General features: G+C 42.9%; 1 protein-coding gene across 3 annotated transcripts in view; it reads right to left on the bottom strand.

The window, feature by feature from the left end:
* The window catches only part of UNC79 (unc-79 homolog, NALCN channel complex subunit), a 149,043-nt gene that overhangs the window by 57,434 nt on the left and 68,763 nt on the right, over positions 1-22,846 (bottom strand). For 2 of the 3 annotated variants that reach the window (XM_066612201.1, XM_066612202.1), the window contains 7 exons: positions 22,236-22,522; positions 18,944-19,126; positions 15,575-15,737; positions 12,348-12,497; positions 9,578-10,813; positions 4,549-4,656; positions 2,606-2,722 (listed from right to left, as the gene is read on the bottom strand). In XM_066612201.1, coding sequence (XP_066468298.1) covers positions 2,606-2,722; positions 4,549-4,656; positions 9,578-10,813; positions 12,348-12,497; positions 15,575-15,737; positions 18,944-19,126; positions 22,236-22,522 — 2,244 coding nt within the window. The remainder of the gene's footprint in view (positions 1-2,605; positions 2,723-4,548; positions 4,657-9,577; positions 10,814-12,347; positions 12,498-15,574; positions 15,738-18,943; positions 19,127-22,235; positions 22,523-22,846) is intronic. The other variant, XM_066612203.1, reaches the window with a different exon arrangement.

Below are 22,846 nucleotides of genomic sequence, written 5' to 3'. Positions count from 1 at the left end.
CCAAGGCTTGCATATCCCTAAAGAGGAGTTATGCAAAACAATGCAGACCTTAAATTCATGGGTGGCCAAGAGCAACAGTAAACCAAACTGCTTCTGATTTATTAAACACCTATTTCTGAGCCTTGTGTATCAACTAATCGGATGAACGAAATTTCTCCTTGCTTCCCATCTCTGAAATTCTCCTACCGCTTCCTGCTTCATTGCTGAAACCCCATAATGCATGATTTTGGAAGATAACTGCAATGAAACATCTGGTGTCTGTAATGTGCCAGAATCTATTATAGTGTAGAATCATCAGCAGAGTGCGACATACTTGACAATTTTACACAAGAGGGGAGGAGGGGAAATGACACACAGAGCCAGGCATTTAAGCACTGGTTAGCAGAGGCACACTACATTTGTTATTCATTTGCTTGAAAAACTGTATATCAGAATGTTTTGTTTTTTACAGAGGCAAGGCAATGCCAAGGATGAAGGGCTTGAAAAACGTGTACAGCTTCTTCCTAAGCTAGCAAACTATCCTGCCCCATTCTGTAGAGCAGGGGTTCCCAAAGTTTGCATCTCAATGCCTTAGGGCAGGGGTGCCCAAGCCCCAGCCCGGGAGCCACTTGTGGCCCTCGGGGGCTCCCAATCTGGCCTGCAGGAAGCCCCCAGTCTCCAATGAGCCTCTGGCCCTTCAGAGACTTGCCGGAGCCCATGCTGGCCCAATGCAACTGCTCTCAGTGTGAGGACGACTGTTTGACTTCTCACCTGAGCTGTGGGACGAGGGCTCCCTCCACTACTTGCTGTTTCACGTCTGTGAACCTTTTAAAGGCCTTGAACTACTGCAAAACCCTCATTCATTCATATAAGTTCCATCTCGAATATATTCATTTATGTAAATTTATTCAAATTTTAAATGTAAACTAATTCTTTCTTTTCCTGGCTCCAACACAATGTCAGAGAGATGATGTGGCCCTCCTGCCAAAATGTTTGGACACCCCTGCCTGAGGGCATTGTGGCACATTCTCAGGGGTGCCATGGACTGTTTCCAGTGGACCCTCCTACCTGGTCCCCCAGGCATAACTAGTTTGGATCTCATTAAATCTTGTGAGATCCAAGATGGCAATGCCCAAACCTCACAAGATTTGAGCACCACCATCTTGGATCTCATGAGATTAAAAATGGCGGTGCCTGGCTGAGCCGGGAAGAAGAGGCTGACCGAGTTAAGTTTGGGAATCACTGCTGTATTGTGTCAAGTTCTACTCAAACCTCCCCAGCTTGTAACCCTCTGCTGTTGGGGGGGGGGGGAGTTAAAGGCAATGATAAAGCTTAACCAGATGAGGAAGGAGGTGTGAAAATAATTTCCTCTCCAAGATAGTAACAATTGGAAAAATAAAATCCTTCAGACACACCTAGCTGAGTTCCAAGGACAAAGTTCTACAAGGCAAACTAGATGTGACACAGGACCTCCACAAATCTCTTGCAAGTTTTTTAAAAAAATTGAGTTGCAGAGGGGGTAATTTGCATCAGGACCACTGTACCTGGTAATGCAAATTTTGTACTTTCCCTGTGTCATTTTTCTTACAAAGATCCTTAGAAGCTGATGTTTTCTCCATGCGTACTCATAGCTTTTGCTCTTGCCTTTGATCTTCATTGGGGAAACAGCATGAGGGGAAAATATTTAAAAGCAAGAAAAAAGAAAACCTCCTCTGATCTGAATCAATCCTCCCACGCATGGTTGTGATTCCGTTTTTGTGCAACCCGAAGGAGAGCTTATTCGCCAATCTCATTCATCACGTCAAGTGCTTCATTTGACATTAAGTCAAAGAATGCACATAGAGGGCCCCACTTTAGAGAATCATGCTTCTGCCAAGCTACAACAGCGTGTTCATCATCTGTTGAAAGCTACATGCCACAAAGACATCTATGGCACTCCTATCTGAAGTAAATGATACATGTAACCAAGCCATCCACTAAAAACAAAAATGGCTGCTTTTACCAAAATTATTATCTTTTCACTACTAGTATGAAGCCACTTTCCCCTGGGGGCTGGGGATAAGAATAGGCCCTCAGTTTGGCTGTACTTGTCGTAAGAGGCGACTAAACAGCCACCGGGTCGATGGGACTCGTCAGCCTGGGAAGGCAGCTCATCTGAGAGAAGGAAAACTCTGACCCCAAACCTCCACTGCCTTGTGGCTACATCCAGTTATGGAAAAGGCTTCAGGAGTCAACCTCGAGGCAAAATCCGGAGCTGGAGTCCCTGAGGCAGTTCATGGCTGAACACAGTCACGTTCTGGCAACTCCTGCGACGCCGCTGGAACCAACCGTATTGGCCTCTGCCTTTCCATTGGACCATTTCAGCAACGTGGAGAGGGGGGATTTGCTGCAAGGGTAACAGCCTATCCTCCATACCTACTTTACCCAGGCTTCGCGCACTGGAGAGGACACTCTGTTCCAGAACCACCATTCAGAGCATGACACCATAGTCTTCCGAGACTGAAGGATGCCAACTCCTATGAAGCCACTCCAGTGGAAGATTTTACAACACCAGTACAACACAGCACCCAGCCACTGAAGACTCTATGGGATAAGAACTACAGAAGAGTAAAATATAGGTATTTACCAGTGTCCCAAGTGCTGATATTATGGGGAGCGCTAGATTGGTGTTCCAGTTGCCTCTTCATTAGCTGGTTCATGGTCAAAGCACCCAGAGAGCCCCTTTTCATCTGCCGGAACTGAGCTGTAAGTTAGAAATTAAAGAGAAACTTCAGACAATCATGCGATCGTATAATATTGTAATGTCCAGGCATCAACCGTTTCTCATATTAAAGACTAGCTACTAGCCCACAACTTTTTAATCAACATAACTGACTCTATTCATGAGGTTGGACTGCAGCTTAGCAATGAATGCTCTGCATATGCAAGTCCTTAAGATCAGTCCATGGTATATAAGAACATAAGTATTTCCAGCAAAAGAACCACAGTGGAAGGTGGAGAGATGTCACCAGTCAGGATTGACAATATTGGGCTACAAGGTCTGATGCCATATAAGGCACAGTCAACCTGTAAGAGAAGGTCTACTACCAAGCCTTTGGTCTACAAGACAGCCATCGCAATGTAGTGGCTGAAGTGTTAGGTCAAGACTGGGAAGAGTTGGTTTAGCCATGGTTCCACCTACTCAGCCATGAAGCTCAATAGGATTACTAATTTAATACTACTTTTGGAAGGACAGGGGCTTCCATGTTGATATGCCCTAAATTTCCAAATGAAGAACCAATGTTGATTGATCCACTTTTCAAAGTATTGGTGAGGAGACCATCAAATTTGTCAAAATAATTAAAAGGTGGAAGTGAAGTTCTTGAGAAGATTCTCTAGAGTGCAAAGTCGAATTTAAATATTCTTCAGAACAACTGCAGGTTTTGAAAACCCTCTGCATTTATTCCCTGCTGCAGCATGGTCCAAATTACAGTGCAGAGATATAAAATGCTCCCTAAGTTAGGAAGAGTTTGTTCCCTGAGTGAAAGAGAGAGCATTTCAGCAACGCAAGTGGGAGTACCAGTTCAATGTTTTTAATTTTATCAGTTGGTGAATGTCGCACTGAAGCAATTTTCAGATGTTTTAATACAAAGTGTTGCCCTCTGCTGCACAGAAGACATATCTCTTCTTTCAAAACTCCAGAGCACTTTTAGAATGCTAGTTTGATCCATTGACAACACAATTATCCAGCTTGACTGAGCTGCTGGAATAGATGCAAATTCCAGCTCCATTTGATGTAGGGTCCTTGTCTGTTCTTTTTAAAAGTATTGTATGGAGGCAGCCTTTCACATCAAATTGGGATGAGGAAAGAACATAATTTCCATTTTCTCCAGTACAACAGTTTAAAATGCAGGTCTTATCAGTTTATCAGACACACAATTTCCCTATGAAAGAAAGGCAATTAAAATTTCAGAACAGACAATATTGCTTGGGGTGTCGATGACTGTCAAAATACAGGAAATAGGCTGGTTTGAACTCCTTTGTTGGCTTTTGTAATGGAAATTGAAGCCTCCCTCAGGGTTATTGCTCCTTCTCACAGCACTGGTTTTGGTCTTGAGATTTATGTATCTGATTTCTCAAGGACAACTTTGATTTTAAATATTGGAGTTTTTATGGGGTTTGTTGAAAGGAATCTCTAGTATTCGAGGCCCAGTTCAAATGTGAACTGCACATATGTTTCTGATTAAATATGTTCTTTTTTTTTTCCTCCATCAATGACTTTTAAAATTAGTCAATAACTTTGTTTCCAATGAGACATTGTTTTTGGTGGCTATGAAAACTTCAATCGTTTCAGCTTCTCTGTTTTTAGACTTCCAGTTCTAGCTGACCCGAACTAGGGTCAAGTGCTATACCTAAACGTGGCCATAGTGCCAGGTGAATGTATATAAACCCCAAAACTTAGAGTCAAATGGCAAGATACAAGAAGTATGTGTTTTTGGTGCTTCCACACTTAGCTTTTTGGTGAATAACTTACTATGAAGCACAAATGCAGTAGCCAAGTTCCCCTTCTCCAAGTTAGAGGAAACTTACCAGATATGGAAGAGTGACTACTTGTCTCTGGTACACCTGCTTCAAGGGTTGGAGCAGAAGATGATTCTCTTGGCATTTCCAGAGTTGAAAGTACTTTTGTTGAAGCATCTGCAAAGAGAAACCATGTTTTAACTCAAGCTCTCTATTTCAGAAATCAGAAAACAACTGTTAATCAATGAGCCTTTCTCTTTCTCTAATATTTTCAACCTTTCTCCCCAATATGCCACTTAGCCATCTGGTGCCACAATTGACAGTACTGAAAAAAATGAAGCACTTTGCAAGATCACATGAGAAGAAAAGCATTTTTGAGATCACTTTGAAATTAGATTTGTGGATGCACCTGCTGGAAAATCTTCAGGAGTGCCCCTCCAACTCCCTTCCATAAAAGTGAATGATTGCCATCTACTCCCAGGAAAACAAAACAAAAATACCACCCGTAGAGAAGCCACAGTGTTGTGTGCAAAACCTGCCTGCACCCATTTACTTGATCCCTTTCTTAGCCCATAAGGGTTGCAAGGGATGCATAATGCACCTGCTCAGGAATCCCTGATAATATATAAAACCTCCCTCCACAGATATCATCTGTTACAATGTTGATACAGTGGACCCTCACTTTATAATGGTAATCTGTTGCAGGAACACTATTGTATTGCAAAAATATTATAATATGAATTCAACAGTGCATTGTTTTGGGGTAATTTGCTCCAATTTGCTCCAAGGCTTCAATGCCTGCCACAGAACAAAGCTATGTCCCTTTCTAAAAAGTGATTTAAAAGATGCCTTCTGTGCTCCTTAGAGAGCCACTGTTATGTTAAAAACAGTCCTACAAACTGAGAGCTCGAAGACTTTCACTTCAGCTAAACCCTTCCCTTAATACACACAGAGCCAAGATGCTGCTAAGGAATCTACCGTGCTCCTTAAGGGCCATTATTATGTTTTAAAAATGTTCGTACTGGAGCCAAAATGCTACTTCACCTTTCTCTCTCCCTCGAACACACAGAGCCATGATGCTGAACTTGCATGCTAAACATGCAGGAGCTGCTTAAAAGGTTTCCATTTCCCTCCCTTTTGATCCTTCCCTCAACACACACAAGAGCTGAAATGCTCCTATATTTGCATTTCTCTTTGAGTCCTCTCCTCAAACCACACAGAACCATGATGTCAGACACGCTGGTATTGGCTGACACGCTACAAAATGCTTGTGGTCGCTGGCTGGCTTATCTATCACCCATGAAGTTCTGCTGAAGGCATTCATAAGCTCATCATACAGCGAATCACCTATTGTACAGTGAGGCTTGTTTTGCCATGGAGAGTCCATCGTAAAGTGATTTGATCACGTTGTGAGCCCATCGTAACATGGGAACCTACTCTATATATGTCAGTTCCCAACCTTCCATCGTACTCTATATACATATTCTCACATTTCAGTGCAACCAATGGGTGCATGCAGATACAGAGGTGGGGCTATTCAGTGAGGGGCAGCCTTGATTCTCAATGGTTAGTCAAAGAGGACATGGGGCAAGCTAGGCTTTGCCCACCAAGGGTGTCCCCTTCCTCTCACACACACACAAACACTTGCAAAGTGTATATTAAGGCAACTTCTTCAGCACACACTCTACCTAGCAGGCACCTTTCAACCAAGGAAATGGGTTTTCTGCACTGAGGGTTTAATGCGTTTTGCTTTGGAGTCAACAAACTGCTTAGTTCTCAAGGGCGTGATTCTGCTTTTCTCTCTCTACCTGCTGCTGACACAGAACTAAGTTTTCAGGGCAGTTCAGGGAGGAGAGAGTTTTATGATGCAACAACAGGCAGCAGAAGTCAAAGTATTAAAAGCTGGCCGGTACTCTGCAAAACAGAACCCTCTTCTGGTGCCAGAAGGGGAACCCCAAAGATCCTACAGATTAGGCCAGTGTTGAGACAGTTGATTGGATGAGTGAGAGTTGGCTGGAAGAGAGTTGATCATGGAAGGTTGAGAATGAGACAAAGCATAGCCTGTATAATGGAACAACCCCATGCACTAGATGGGGGGGGGGGGATAAGATGCTAAGGAGATATGCTGAGATGTGGGCCAAGATTATGGTGGGTCTAAACCCTAGAAAGGCAAATGAGAATCCTGAATGTGATTTCTAAAACTCTTGTACTGGCACTGTAGGTAACCCAACTTGCCATCTGAGAGGGTATTACAGTGGGAACTCTATTACTAAGAACATAAGAACAGCCCCACTGGATCAGGTCATAGTCCATCTAGTCCAGCTTCCTGTATCTCACAGCAGCCCACCAAATGCCCCAGGGAGCACACCAGATAACAAGTGATCTGCACCCTGGTGCCCTCCCTTGCATCTGACATAGGCCATTTCTAAAATCAGGAGGTTGCACATACACATCATGGCTTGTAACCCGTAATGAATTTTTCCTCCAGAAATTTCCTCCAATCCCCTTTTAAAGGCATCTAGGTCAGATGTCATCACCACATCATGTGGCAAGGAGTTCCATAGATTAACTACATGCTGAGTGAAAAAATATTTTCTTTTGTGTGTCCTAACTCTCCCAAAACTCAATTTTAGTGGATGCCCCCTGGTTCTAGTGTTGTGTGAGAGGGAAAAGAGCATTTCTCTGTCCACTCTCTATTACTCATCACAGTAATAGGCACTAAAGAAGACAGTTCAACTTCTGACATAGATATTTCTGTAACAGTACAGGTAAAATATGTCTGTAGCAAGGGAAAACTAGAGCAGGCTACAGAGTCATGATGGGAGTTTTCCAGAGCAAGAGGACAGGTCTCTGTTATTACTCATAAGAACATAAGAACAGCCCCACTGGATCAGGCCATAGGCCCATCTAGTCCAGCTTCCTGTATCTCACAGCGGCCCACCAAATGCCCCAGGGAGCACACCAGATAACAAGAGACCTCATCCTGGTGCCCTCCCTGGCATCTGGCATTCTGACATAACCAATTTCTAAAATCAGGAGGTACATCATGGCTTGTACCCCGTAATGGATTTTTCCTCCAGAAACTTGTCCAATCCCCTTTTAATGGCGTCCAGGCTAGACGCCATCACCACATCCTGTGGCAAGGAGTTCCACAGACCAACCACACACTGAGTAAAGAAACCACTCGGTTATGATCAGGTCTTGGTTATGACAAGAAATGACATTTATATTCCATTTATTAAACATAGTGATGGGCAAACTTCTCTCAGATTACCTCAAAAGTCAATTTTGGGGAGGATCTGGTTTCAGCCATTCAGGTTTCCTGTTGAGTTGCCAGGTGGGCTGGTACTGTAGTACCCCACCGCCCACTTCCAAAGGTAGGCCAGAGGGCATCCACATAGAGATCCTGATGGGATTACTGGCAATTGCAACAGGCAAGGGATGTAATTCCCAGGTCCCATCTTAGAGGTGAAGGAACATGAGTGTGAAGAACAAGTTAAAATCACTGGCTTAAGTCTTGTAGATGACAGCCATTTTGCAGCAGCGGTGGGAACAGAGCTAGTTAGAAGGCCTAAAAGGCCTTATCTTGAACCTTATCTTGGAGGTGAGCCAGGTGAGAGGTATGATAACAGACTGGCCATCAAGCTCTTGTTAATTGGGAATGCTTTGTAGCTGTGAATCTTCAGTTGGGAGGAGTGAGTTGCTCTTTGCCATTCCATCATGGACATCCGTTTGTGTCAGCCATGGTACAACAGGTAGAAGAACTACCCTTTGCTTATGCTCAGGAGGTGATCGTTAGGGATAAGTAAGCTTAGGAGTTTAGCTTTATTGTGTTAGCATTACACGTGTTTTGTATTTATTCTCTTAAATTCCTAAATGCTTCTCACAGTAATAGGTAACCTTAATTCTATTCTTTAATAAACCTATTATTACAGATCTGTGTCTGTGTGAGTACAACAAAACTGATTCATTTAAGTTCAGCCTAGGCCATCTACTGTTGTGAAGCAAACCAGTGCCTTGAGGCCTGAGTCCCTGGAGTTTGGGGGAAGCTCAGAGCTTGCAATTGCCTGTTTCAATTGCCAGTAACCCCATCAGGATGTCTATGTGGATTGCAAGGGCTGGGGAGTTAGCCCAAAGGATTTCAACTTTCCTTTGGCTGGAGGACTGGCTGTTAGAAGGGGTGATGACACCTACTGGAGGGAAGTTTGCCTTAGGGACTCATTTGCTTGGTGTGTTTGGCCAGTCAGGTGAACATGTGCAAGAACTTGTACTCAAACATTTGGCTGTTTTACCAAGCAACTGTACCCTGCTCTCTCCTGGAGCCTGAAGACCCTTGAGATAGTAGGATACAAAAGAATAAACTGGGAACATGCATTTCTGACTCACTGTGTGTGTTTTACCAATGAACCAAGAGTGTGAAAGATCAGAGAGACCCTGGACCATAACAGAGGATGAAAAAAGAAAGCCCACTATTTCCATTTAATCATATTTACCTGCCCTTGTTCCTACCTTCTTTAGGTTAAATAAATTGTTAAATAAACAAACTATAGTAGCTCAAGCCCAGTGCCCCTGGCTCTTATGGGAGAGAGAGATGGTTTACATCATCCCTTTGGACAAGGAGTTACCCCACGTGGTGGAAGAGGAAGACACCACTATAATAACAGAAGCAAAACCCAATTTGAGCCAGACCTAAGTTCAAAGGGACATGGGTCTGGCCCAAAATGGGATAAAGTTTTTTGAACCAGCAACATTCATATTTCAAACCCCTCCAACTGCAAGTTTGCCCCAATCACCATTTAAACTTGGGAGAACAATTTAAGACAACAAGTAGGAAAACAATGTAAGAAATTCTGCTAAAACCACCACACAGATGCACAGAAAACACACCACACAGACCATCACTTTCATGGTGCAATCCTAGCCATCTATCCAGCACAGAGGTAAGGGTAATGCAGCTCTGAGGTAAGGGAACAAACATTCCCTTACCTTGAAGAGGGCTCCATGACTGCCTCTCAACTGCAGAATGCAACACATGCCCCATTGGCACAGCTATGTCAGTGCTGGGAAGTTGGTTAAGATTTTGGCCTCAGAAGCTCACCTGTTTCCTTCTGCTCTCCCAACTTGTCTAAGATGTTGAAGGAAATATCAAGGTATTCCCTCTGGATGGCACTCACAGCAATCTTTCTCTGCTTTCTCTGCCTAGGGACAATTTGGATCTTAAATTCTGACTCTTCAGCTTCTTCTTCCAGTTTTTGCTCCAAACTTTGTTCCGTGTCAGATTCTGCGCTTGCGTCAGGCTTCTCACTTTCAGACAGGTTCTCAGAGTCTTCAGGGACCTTAATGAGAACGGTTTTCCCACTTGAACTGGGAAGGGGCCCAACAGGCTTAATTTCCTCTATGCATAACTCAGAGTTATCATCAATGGACATCTCCAGAAGAGCAAATGATTTCTGTAGCAGATCTCGCTTTTGCTTGAGTGTCAGTGGGCTGCCACAGGAGACTTCTTGAACTTCTTTTGGCTTCGCCAACTCATCAGTATCTTTTTTACCTTTGGGAGCCACCAAAACAGTGTCCTCTTGTGCAAATGATACAATATGGCTTGCTTCAGAAGGGGTTAAGTCTTTGGAGCAATCTTCAATGCTGAACTGCACAAGAGGAGTTATGCTGAGGCTGATCATAGAAACACTGGTGGGACTTGAAGGAGATGAGGGAGCCATCTTGCCAGAGACACTATCATTCAGCTGGCTCGTGATGTAGGTTTCCTCTTCATCGCTTTCCACTATCCTGAGAGGAGGGAGAGGCTCAAAAACCAATGAGTCGCTATCTGAATTGGAAACAACTGACTGCTTTTCAGGCCCTGATGTTGAATCTGAGGACAGGTCAATAAGATCTAAGTCTTCCTTTGGAGGGGAACATTTAACTGGGGAATCCACTTTTAGTTCAAACGGCTCCATGCAATTTAACCTGACTTCGGGGATAACAGGTTTCCTTCTTGTTGGGATTTTTTCTGGGATGGCAGATGGATTCTCCTTTCCCCCTGTGTCTGCATCTTCAGTCCTGGTAGAAGAATTTTGTCTAGGGCGTCCATAATCATTCTGCCTTGGTGTCGCGTAAGCAGAAGTGGCGGGAGGCTTCTCTAAGTCGCAGCGGTCTATGCACGACTTCCGACGGTGCTCATCTAATGTAAACAACAGGGAGTCTGCATTTCCTATGTCAAGAGACTTTTGTTTTAGAGAGCGCAGTTTCTTTTTCCGAATGCTTTCTTCTCTCACACAGTGCAGGATGCTGTCTTGCAATATGCCCGTTTCTCTATATTCAGCCAGTTCTATTTCACCTGGTTGAAGCAAAAAAAAAGCTAGTACCATTTCAATCTGTACATAATTTCTTGCATAATAATAGTTTTTGCATTGTCACCAAAAAAAACTACTTGCATTTTAGACATAAATAATACTGCTTTTAATTTCATCGTTACATTGAAAGAATATGGTAGCACTGCGTGACACAAAAATGTCTCAAATGGCCCGACAAAAAACATCTTTGGGTCAATTTCATGATACTGTATATGAAGTGATGAAACTAAGAACAACAAGGCAACTAAGTTCGTGGCTTACAGCCCAATTCTGAGCTGCCAGGGGCTGCAGCGGTGCCGAAAATGGCTGCAGCCACATCCTGCACACTCCAGGCAGCCGCCACCGGCTCCTCAGGAGAAGGGGAGTTTTGTCCCCTTCCCCGGGTAAAGAGGGTAGCCCCGCAATGGGGCTACTCGATTCACTGCCAACCCAAAGCTCGGCGGTGAATCAAGAACCTTTGTGTCGAACAGTGAGCCCAACATGGAGGCTCTGGACCTGGTGAAGCAAAACAAAGCTCTACTGGTCCCGCCTGCTCCCTCCCCACTCCCTCCCCAGGCATGTCTCCTCCCCACCCTTTCCCCGCCTCCCCCCTCCCCGGAATGCCTCCTCCGCGCCCTCTCCCCACCCTCCGCCAGCCTCCCCCTCCTCTCCCCACACCTCCACTTACCTCTCCGCTGCTCAGCAGTCCGCACAACTGATAAGCAGCAGAGCTCCAGCGGCCACCCAGTGGTAGCCCAGTGCCAGTCAGCGCTGGGCTACCACTGGAGTTCGCCCGGCAGTAGGGCCCACAAACATGCCTTATGGTACGTTTGCAACAGTAAGCGAGCGCGCACTGTTCAGGATTGGGCCCTCAGTGAGTCTGGTTCATCAAGTTTATATTTACTGGATTTCTTTATTACATTTATAGCCTGTGTGTGGTGATCTTTGGTTTGCTCCAGGCCTTGTTGTGTCATGTTCTTACTGTTGAAAACACACTTGTCAGTGAGAACACAATGAGTCAAGACCGGGAATGAACCAAAGACCACCATGCAGAAACTCTGGTGGTAGGCTCTTTGTGTTATTACATCCTCACCAAAACATCCAGGTTGCCAAGTTCCATGCTGAAGGTGGGTCATGGGGCAGAAATGTCTGAGAACCACTGCTCTTGTCCCACATAGATTCAGCAAGACGGCTGCATCATATGCCTTCAGACCATGCCCTGGGACCTGTTTACTTAATTACTGTCACAAGGCCAGCCTAAAAGTCAGCCCCACTGAGGCCATTTTCTCAAAATGAGAAATTATCCAAAAATTCAAATGTACACAACCACATCCAAACAACACTGGAATATGCTGCAGCCCTCATTGTGCCAGGTGTGTAGTTCCTTGGATCAAAGTAACAATGTCCTGCAGGTATGATGCAGTACTTGACATACAAATCTGGTTCATTAAATGTTTTCATTGTAACCAAAGGGGGGGATTATCTAGCATAAAAACATCTGAGCACATTTAAGAATTCTCCGATTTTAAAATGTCTTACTTCTCTGAGCATTCATCTCAACTGGCTGGTATTTCACTATTTTGCTGCCCCCAATTCTTTTCAGCCTTGCAAAAAAGGTCTGAGATTCTTTATTGCCTGTTCCAGTGGGTGTATCGTGAATATCAGATTCATCAAAGACACTGTCTTCCTCTGCTTAAAAGAGAAAATTTCAGTGTTATTACTCAGCAAATGCAATACACAGATTGATCCACAATTCTAAGCCCAAAAGTATTCATCTTCAATTTTTTCATAAATGTCAAATATTCACACAAGGTTGGCAAAACCTGTATCTGAGGAGTAATACACAAAAATATGTCTCCCAGATCAGTATGCTGAAGTATAAGAAATAATGTCTTTTTCATATGGCCCAATCCTATCCTACTCCCCACTTGGTGATGCAATAGTGCTAGCATGGCTTTCGTTACATCCCGCAGGGGTGTTTTGGCTGCTGGAGGTCTCCTCAGGGTAGGGGACACTTGATATCTGAAAACCCAGTTCTAAAAATCATCTAAAAATGATTTGTCTAGGATGCAGGAATTCAGCTGGTGACTGTCCATCTTTTATTCTACTTTTCTTCAAGGCCATCACAAAAGCAGCAAAGCAGAAAAGGTATCAATGCAGGCAAAAGACAGATGAGACAAGAAAAAAAGCTGAACCTATTTTTACTCATTTTCTTCTTCATCCTCCTAGGACAGCCTCTCAGGCAAGTCTTCTGTAGATTTGATTAAAAGTGACACCAGACCAGCTTGAGGTATTCTGTAAAAGGCAAGTCTCCAAAACTCTTCAGAAAATATTGTGAACTAATGATGAATTAAATTCACTTCAGTTTGTAGGGTGAAGAGTGAAACAATGGTCAAATTCAACTTTATACAATAAAATACTAAGACTTATTTGTTATTTATCTTGCTTTAAACTCATGCTTATTAAGCACTCAAAAACCATATGGACCTATTGTCCCCATTCTCATCACTGAAATTTTCATGGATACTGGACAAGATGGGTCTTTGACCAGATCCATCAGGGCTTTTCTTATTTTCTTATGTTCTTAATACATAAAATGGCTGTATAAGACAATTTTCTTTTTTAACACAAAGCCCAATGGCATTTATTTGTTTCTTTAGCCCTTTCAGACATTCTAATGAACATCTCAGGTGGTTTATTAAAAATATAGAGCAAACCTCCCAATAAAAATACAATACGGGTAATGACTCGGAGCATCAAAAATAGTTCAGCTTCTCATTGGCAGTAAACATTTATACATTTAAGGCACAATCCTAACCAGGTCTACTCAGAAGTAAGTCCTATTTTGTCCAATGGGGCTTACTCTCAGGAAAATGTGGTTAGGATTGCAGCCTTAATGAACAACTGAAAACATTTTTGTTTTATGTCTCTTGACTTAAGGTAGTAAAATCATAGTGTGCTTGGATTAAAAGGAACATTAAAGATTATTTAGTGCCTGCTCCTTGGTGGTCCACTGTGAGATACAGGAAGCGGAACTAGATGGGCCTATGGCCTGATCCAGTGGGGCTGTTCTTATGCTCTTATGTTCCCTAGGCAGGCAACTAATACAACTTCCCTAACAGGTGGCCACCCCCACATAATGTCTTATTTAGAGGTCACTTCCACATAAAATAAAATAAACCTTCTGTTTCATCCAGTTCTCATGGCCCCATTTCCTGTTTTGGAAAACTATTCTGTTCCACTATCCCACAAGTTAACTGGAAAAAAAATTGGAAGAAAGTGACCTCTGAATATAAATGAATAATGAAAAAGTCAAATGCTAATGTGAAAAGGGAGCCAATACTTTAATAGCTCAATCCTATGCATAAATAAGCTCTATTGCGTTCAATGGGGCCTACTCCTGAGAAAGTATGGAAATGAAGCCTAATATACCACAGGGAGTTCCACCATGGCCTTCATCCAAGAAGTTGTAGTATGCAATGCCATGACTATAGTCATGACCTTGTTAATCATCCATTCGTTCTAAGAAATCACAGGACATAAAACATTCTGGCTGTTTGAAAATAGTGTTCTCTGAGCAACTGCAGAAGAGGGCAAATCCTTTCCAAGAAAACCATACCCTCCAACATTTGACAGATATGAATGTGATACAGGAGGCATGTGGAATGTCTTCTGAAATTTATTGGGTTTTTTTCCTTAACGCAGCCACAGAGATCTCAAAAATGATGGAGGAAGCAGCATTTAAAACTTGCCCTGCAGGCTGTTTTCTCACCTGAAAGGGAGACGTTTCTGGATCTTGCAGATGCATTACTGTAAAAAACAAAAATGACTGCAAAACACTTGAGGTCTCCAAAACGAGTCTTTCCTCTGGACTTAACTACACTGGTTTCACACTGAAGAAAGAATAGCTCTTTAGCAGCACGGATAAGCAGTTTCTGCTCCATACAAAAATTTTTCAGAATGACAAAAAAACTTTGTTCTATGCCAAGAAGCCACTCCAACTTCTTTATTCTCAGTGGCCATCCTAGACTCCATTCTCTCAGGTGGGAAGAGAGGGCAGCAGAAGGGTAAGTTATAACATGGCTCCATCACAAATGGTCAGGCCAAAGTATTCCACGCAAAATCAAAAGAGGATTATTATTATTATTATTATTATTATTATTATTATTATTATTATTATTATTATTATTATTCCCCACCTATAATAATAATAATAATAATAATAATAATAATAATAATAATAATAATAATAATAATAATAAAAAAACTTTATTTTTATCCCGCCCTTCTCCCTAACGGGACCCAGGGCGGCTAACAACATATTAAAAAAAACAGATTTTAAAAACATTAATACATAGCAGATAAAAACATTTAAAAACACATTACAGAGGCCATAAAAACAGTAGTCAGATTAAAAGACAGAATAAAAGAGCAAGTCACCAAGGAATCAAGCTTGTAAAAAACTAAAAGATGTATAAAAATGTTGTAATAAAAATTACAACATTACAGTGCGGAATCTCTCTACCTTTGAAAACTTCTGAAAACAAAGTTCATTCTCCTTGCAAACGAAGCTATGGGCAAAATCTTTCATCACGCTCCGATTAAAATTTGATAGAGATGTTGGGGGTCAGGAGAGAATTGCTCAGTGAATTAACCCAGGAGATACCAGGTGGTCACTCCAAATCAGATCAAACATTCCAGAATGCATTCTTTCCTAATCAATGCCATCCACAGTGTCTCAACAAGTTTGTGTTCACATCTAGTACCTTTTTCTTTTTCACTGTATCTGCTTATGTTGCTGTTGTCGCTGTATAACGGGCCAGCCGAGGCATGAGGCTTGCAGCTGTGATACTGTGCATTTAGTGTATTGACTGTAATATGAATGAGATGCAACATGACTTTGCTGGTATCACAGTCTCTATAAGGATACTGTCAAAAGAAAAAGGAAAGAGAGTTCATATTTTAAAAATCCAGAACAGACCTGAACCATTTCATTCTATTTTTTGTACTTTATGGCTGTATTCCCTTAAGACTTATATTCACAAGTAGACCTACATTCCTTATTCCTGCTCCCTTATTCATTTTTGTGCCTGATGTTAACAGTAATAAATGAAGATGTTCCCAGGAGTTTATCAACTAAAAGCAGTTCTAAATACTGTTAATTAAAAACTTAAGGCACAATTTATCCTTCTGCAGGTATGCACCATACCTGCATGGTATGGTATGGTATGGAAGAGATCCAACAGTGCATGGTATGGTATAGGTATGGAAGAGATCCAACAGTGCAGCGCTCTTTCCTCCCTCCTCAGCTACACATGACGAAAATGTACAAGTCATTACTTCAGTGGAAGGTACATTTATGCCGTAAATCCCAGCTTTCCCTCTCCACCCTGGGGCCCAGCACAGGAATTTCTGAGGCTTTAGCATGCACCAGCCAGTTGTAGAGGACAAAAAATGAAGGGTTCTAGGAGAAATGGAAGGTTCTATGAGTCTCTCTCATGGAACAATACTTGTAAAAAATCCCAATGAAAAATGGGGTTTATGACAGCCTGCCTTTGTAAACCGCCTTGAATCTATGTGAAAGGCGGCATGAGAATGGTGGTATATAAATACAGTAATAAATAAATACAGGTATGCGTCACTTAACTTTCTCCTATCCCTGTTGTTATGCGATCAGGTCATTAAGCAAACATTCAGCCAAATCTAGTGCCTTTGTTGTGTAAACAGACACTCCCTGCCAGACTCTCGCTGACTGCACAGGCTACTGGAGACTGATTGCCTCTTTGGGTGCAATCCTAACCAAATTTTCAGCACTGACCTAGCCGCAATACAGCTGCAATACAATAAAGTAACAAACATGCCCTTACCTTGAAGAGGCCCCCTTGACTGCCTCCCCACTGCAGCTTGCAGTGCATGCCACATTGAGACAGCTATCAACACTAGAAAGTTGGTTAGGATTGCGCCCTTTAGTGTGTGAACAGACACTCTGCTGTAGGCTACGAGAAACCTGACTGCCTCATTAAGAGCCTCTTTGTTGTGCTTTGACCACCATTGTATATGGGGCAGGATGTATGGTCTAGGGGGTAGAGCCTCCATCAGCCTGAAGATCATCTGAAGGTTGCCAGTTTGAGGCAGCTCCTTGAATGGCGAGACCTTGAATCAGCTGACAAGCTGAGCTGAGTTATTCCATCTGCTCTTTGGTGTGAGCGAAGAAGTGTCTTGATTGCCCTTCAAGTGAGACATGAAGGAGCTGCTTGTCAGCCAGCGTGGGAGGCAACTGGAGACCAGAAGTGATACCAGTCTATGAAAGATCCATCTGAAATGTTGTGCGGTTCTTGAAAGATAGAACCTTTCTGTTGCTGTAAAAATCCCTTCGGGGGTTTAGAGATAGCCTGCCTATGTGAACTGCCTTGAATAAAGTCAGAGGAGTAATCTGATGACTAGAAAGGTGGTATATAAATACCATTATTATTATTATTATTATTATTATTATTATTATTATTATTATTCGCTGTCTCCGACGCATTCTCGGCATCACCTGGCAGGACAAAGTTCCAAACAACACAGTCCTGGAATGAGCTGGAATCCCTAGCATGTATGCACTTGCTGAAACAAGTAGCATGTAGCATGCAGCTGAAACAGAGACTCCTGCGTTGGCTCAGTCATGTCGTGAGAATGGATGATGGCCGGATCCCAAAGGATCTCCTCTATGGAGAACTCGTGCAAGGAAAGCGCCCTACAGGTAGACCACAGCTGCGATACAAGGACATCTGCAAGAGGGATCTGTAGGCCTTAGGAGTGGACCTCAACAGGTGGGAAACCCTGGCCTCTGAGCGGCCCGCTTGGAGGCAGGCTGTGCAGCATGGCCTTTCCCAGTTTGAAGAGACACTTGGCCAACAGTCTGAGGCTAAGAGGCAAAGAAGGAAGGCCCATAGCCAGGGAGACAGATCAGGGACAGACTGCACTTGCTCCCAGTGTGGAAGGGATTGTCACTCCCGAATTGGCCTTTTCAGCCACACTAGACGCTGTTCCAGAACCACCTTTCAGAGCGCGATACCATAGTCTTTTGAGACTGAAGGTTGCCAACATGGATATTATTATTATTGTATATGTGGTCCGTTGTTAAGTGACACATGCCTGTAGTTCTACTGAATCCTAGGCTTGCCCATGGGTGGAATGCATTAGGAGCTGAGGAAAGATGATGTGCTAGAGCGGAGGTGGGCAAACTTTCAACTTTAGGGTTCCTGGACCTTTAACAATTGTACAGAAGAGGGAATTTCAGCAGCTGCAGTTTGTCATCTCACAGGTGACAGGCTGCTGAAATTCTCTCTCCTACACAATTGTTAAAGGTCCAGGATCCCTAAAATTGAAAGTTTACCCACTCCTGTGCTAGAGTTACAGGCATGAATTGGTTCAAACTGCTACATTATCAGTGGGGTAGACTGTTACGGGGATTTGTGTCATTAGTTCAGGGCAGGGCTGTATTATTCATAAAGCTGACTAGGCTGAAGCCTAGGGTTCCCTGTAGGGGCCCATCATTTTTTTTTAATTGCTGAGGCACTGTTACCTGCACTCTAGGGTTCCAGTGGTTAAAGGCACTTTGCACCGTAGTAATATGTGTATATATTTTTTTAAAAATTATGAACAGAATTCATCAGGAGACCCTCAAAATGGATATAGGGCTATGTATTGTGGTCTAGAACCTACTGTAGCAGGGTAAAGCTGTTAGCTGTAGTGGGGAGAAAGACTGAAGTGCCAGAAGGGGCCTGAAACACCTGAAAGCCTAGGGGCCCGACAATGGGTTAATATAGCCATGGTTGAGGGCATTTTAAATGTGTTAAGCTACTGGAATAGAGAACATGTTCCTTTTAATAATAACTGGTATCTTGTGTATGTTAAGTGATAATCTATCACTGAAAAGTACCTATATTGAGGTTCTGATGATAGAGGGAGCTCATGAATAGGCCAAAATCCTTCAACGATTTGACAACCCAAGGAAAAATTGCTCTGGACTGCAATCATGTGACATCAACTGTACTCTGGATTACTCTGCGGTGGTTGTTTTCCACCGTACTCTCTTGAATTAATGCCAGTTGCTGTGGGAAAGGCTCACATGAGCAAGGCCTTATACTTACCTTATAAAGGATGACAAGCAAGGCTTTCAGCCACATCTGTCGAATATGAGGCTTCAAGGACCAGAGAGAGCAGCGGGGAGGCTGCTGGAAGTAGTGCCTGAGCTGAGGGCATGTGCAGTACTTCAGCACTTGGACCACTAAAGGAAGGAGGTGTTTCCCCAGGTTAATATTATAGTCCATCACCTGAAATGAACATTACACTGGGATTTAGAACACTTGCAAAAAAAAAAATTGGGTCTTTTAGCATTTATATTTCATGAGATATAACACATCGATTTGCTAATGACAGGACATCTTGGAAATCACAAAGGAACAGAGCAAAAGAGGCAAACCCAGAGGATGCAGAACACAAAGGAAACATGTAACATTTTTGATGAAGTGTTTTTAACTTGTTTTAATTGTGTTTATTTTTTTGTATTCTTTTATTTATTGTTGTAAGCTGCCTTGGGTCCCTTCTGGGAGAAAGGCGGGATACAAATGTAGTAAGTAAGTAAGTGAATGAATGAATGAATGAATGGATGGATGGATGGATGGATGGATGGAAATGCTCCAACCTAAGGGACCCATTGCTCCAATCTCAAGAACAATGTGCACATCACAGCTTAAATGTATAAGCCCAGTCCACTTTAAATAAGATATCCTAAATGCTGGTACCAGAAAGTTTAGAAAATCACATGGTCTTCTACCCCATCTCAGCATCTGCGCACAAATGTAATCAAATCCATGCGAAACCTGTTTTCTTAGCTCTCTCCACTCCATCAAATGTTTGCATTCTTCCATAGTACACACCAGGGGTGGGCAAACCGCAGCCCAGGGGCCATTTGCAGCCCTCAGGGTCCTCCAATTCACCATGCAGGGAGCCCCCAGTCTCCAATGAGCCTCTGGCCCATTGGAGACTGTTGGAGCCCACACTGGCCCATGACTGCCAGTCACAACCGTCAGACACGAGCTGCAGGCCAAGTTAGAGCAAGGCCTTTTATAGTCTCCATGTGTTTTCTGCTTTTCCCTGGGCATTATTTTAACCTTTCCCCTCCCCCACTGCCTCTGAACAACTTAAACTTATGCCTCCATGTGCTTCTGACTTGGTCTGGCTTGGTCTGTATTTTTTCATTGTGCAAGAGATGTGAGGCAAACAGTTCGTAGTTCTCATGTTGTTCTACATGCCTGTATTATAGTTCTCTTGTGAATTATAAATAAGTTCAGTAAAAATCATTCATTCGTATAATTTTCATCTCTCATGTATTCATTTATGTAAATTTATTCAAATTTGAAATGTGAATTAATTCTTTTTTCCTGCCCCCGAAACAGTGTCAGGGAGATGATGTGGCCCTCCTGCCAAAACATTTGCCCACCACTGGTACACACAAATATATGCTCCTGCATGATAGTCCAGCTATTAGTATTCTTAAACTAGAATACCATACTATTGGTATGTTGCTTGGAACAAAGCTTCTGCTCCCTAATTTTTAAAGAAGTACCACCACCTTAATCAGAGAAGAAAATTTAAAAGGAAACCAGTGCCTGGGACAAGATGGGAGACTCTTTTAGGAAACAAGCTGACAGATTAAGCTGCTCCCCGATGGATTTACACAGCCTAATGGTTAATCCGTTTTGGTAGAGTCTAACACAGTACAGTGTGTCAAACGCTATCTAAGCAAATCACGGTTTCAGTCTCTTTCAAGCAGAGCTGTCCAATACCACCCTCTGGTGGGCTAGCATCCCAAGGATATTCAACATACACAGTATTCCAGTTTTTGCTGCTAGGAAATGTCCTTGCAAATGCAGTAGGAAAATTGACATGCAAAAGGGACTTCTTTCAGAAACTAGAGTTTCCTGAAGAAATGCCAATTGAACACTAAGAGACTGATCCAGTCTCTGGCCCCTCTCCCGCATGTTCTGCTTTGCATGTAGGCACCCTCTCTGCCACTCTCTGACCTCCCCTCTTGGCAGCTCTCTGGCACCCAGAGAGCAGTGCTTTTAGGAAATTGTCATCCACCTTATGACAGGCACAATCAAGTGACTCCCACCCCCCAGCATTTCACCTTAAATTTAAAGTTAAAATGTTATTAATAAAATATTAAGAATTAAACTAAAAATAAATGTAACAACATCAACCATGAAAAGTTGAAAGCGTGTGGGTTGTAGCCGAAGAAAGTTGCCACAACTAAGCATCACTGAAGTCCATGAAACAGGTTAGTTGTAACTAAATTGCGCCATTAATTTTGGTGGAAATGAGCCAGGGCTAACTTTCTGTAGATATTGCAGCAATCCTGGCTAACTCTGCCAAAGGAAAGTAAATATTTCTTTTCTACTCTGCTCTTCGGCCAACAGCTTTTGGTGGCCCACATATGCAACTACTGTATATTGCTTGATGACTGCAAGGACACGTGATGACTTGTGTATGTGAACTGCCCATTAAAATACAAGTCAGACAGTCACTTCCTCTTAAATATAATGCTTTTCAAGGGAGTCAGTTCACACATTTACCTAGTAGTTCCCCAGGGTAACGTGATCTCAAATGTAGAGAAGTCTAATATCATACCTGAATGTCTGACTTCAAAACAGCTTACATACCATTCCCAGCTATTTACCACCCACTGACTCAGCAATATGTGCCCACTCAGATTCCCCACCCCTACTCTAATATGGAGTATTTCCACATGAATACTCTTACAGCCTAATCTTATGGTTTCCCCCTCCCACCCATGCAACTGTGCCCAAATGGCTCATGCTGCACCTGGGAGGGGGGAGGCAGAAAAAATGTTCCCTTATTTGGGAACATCCCTCCATAGCACAGATGGGTCAACTCAGACCTGCGTGAGCAGAATTGCTGGTGCAGCTTCACATGGACCCATGCCGAGAAATGAGGTTTGGAAATTCACAGCCCAATCCTAAGTGAGTCTTCACAAAAGTAAGTCCCATTGTGTTCAATGGGGCTTACTCCCAGGAAAGTATGAATAGGATTGTAGCCCTGACCTCATATCTCCTGCAGTCTCATCTAGATGGCCCCTGAGGTTAGGCATACAACCAACCAAGCGCTAGCACTGCATGGCTTCAATTCATTTCAATGGGATTTGCAGTGAAATGAATAGACAACAGATAGCACTCTATAAGAATTTCTATCCTTGTTGCTTGAATTGAGGATATTACCATCTGCAAAAACACTGAATGCACTTAGTAATGATTTTCCTCATAGAAAAGAGAGGCTTCCTATATTGCTAGGCTGGATAATTGGAGAGCATGCACCAAACAGAGACAGCATTGGATTCAAGAGAATATGAAGCCAACTTACTTGGGCAATTCCTGCAATAAAGGCATTAAAACATGTTGAAATACGCATCTTTTGAGGAGCAATCATGAAACATCCTTCCTGCTGATCATAACCCAGCAAGACATATAAGTGGCGCTTGACTGTGTTGAAAGCTTTCGCGCTGCTGATGTCTGACTCCGCACTACTCTCATCCTTTGCCATAAACTTCATCAGCACGGTAATAAGTTGGTGGACAGTCTGGTGATCAATGCCAGCATCCTCTGGAAGGAGGTCCTTTATAGTGTTATCATTCTCCGGTGAAGGTTGTCCTAGAGGCACAGAAAAGAACTGATTGCGTAATCCACAGGTGACAAATGGGACAGCCAAGAGGAAGGCGCATGGATCCTTTTTAAAGGCTTGGCCAGTTTCCCAAGATGTTTATATCCAAAGCAGCTGCACAGAAATGCAAAGACAGCTTATATTCACAGTGGACAGATACACACATCTTATGAGACCAAGCCCAGCAGTACTTGATTCTCTCCAAATACAGATAGCCAAACCTTGAACTCTCATTTAACATACTTGCAGGACAACCAAAGCAGCATAAAAAGGAGTTTTCATCCAGCGAGGTTGTATAAACTCTTAAAAGCTGA

The sequence above is a fragment of the Tiliqua scincoides genome, chromosome 1 (assembly GCF_035046505.1).
Source record: "Tiliqua scincoides isolate rTilSci1 chromosome 1, rTilSci1.hap2, whole genome shotgun sequence".
In the NCBI taxonomy this organism is placed as follows: domain Eukaryota; kingdom Metazoa; phylum Chordata; class Lepidosauria; order Squamata; family Scincidae; genus Tiliqua; species Tiliqua scincoides.
Note: the sequence above shows the minus strand (reverse complement) of the source record. Positions and strands in the feature narration are given on the sequence as shown.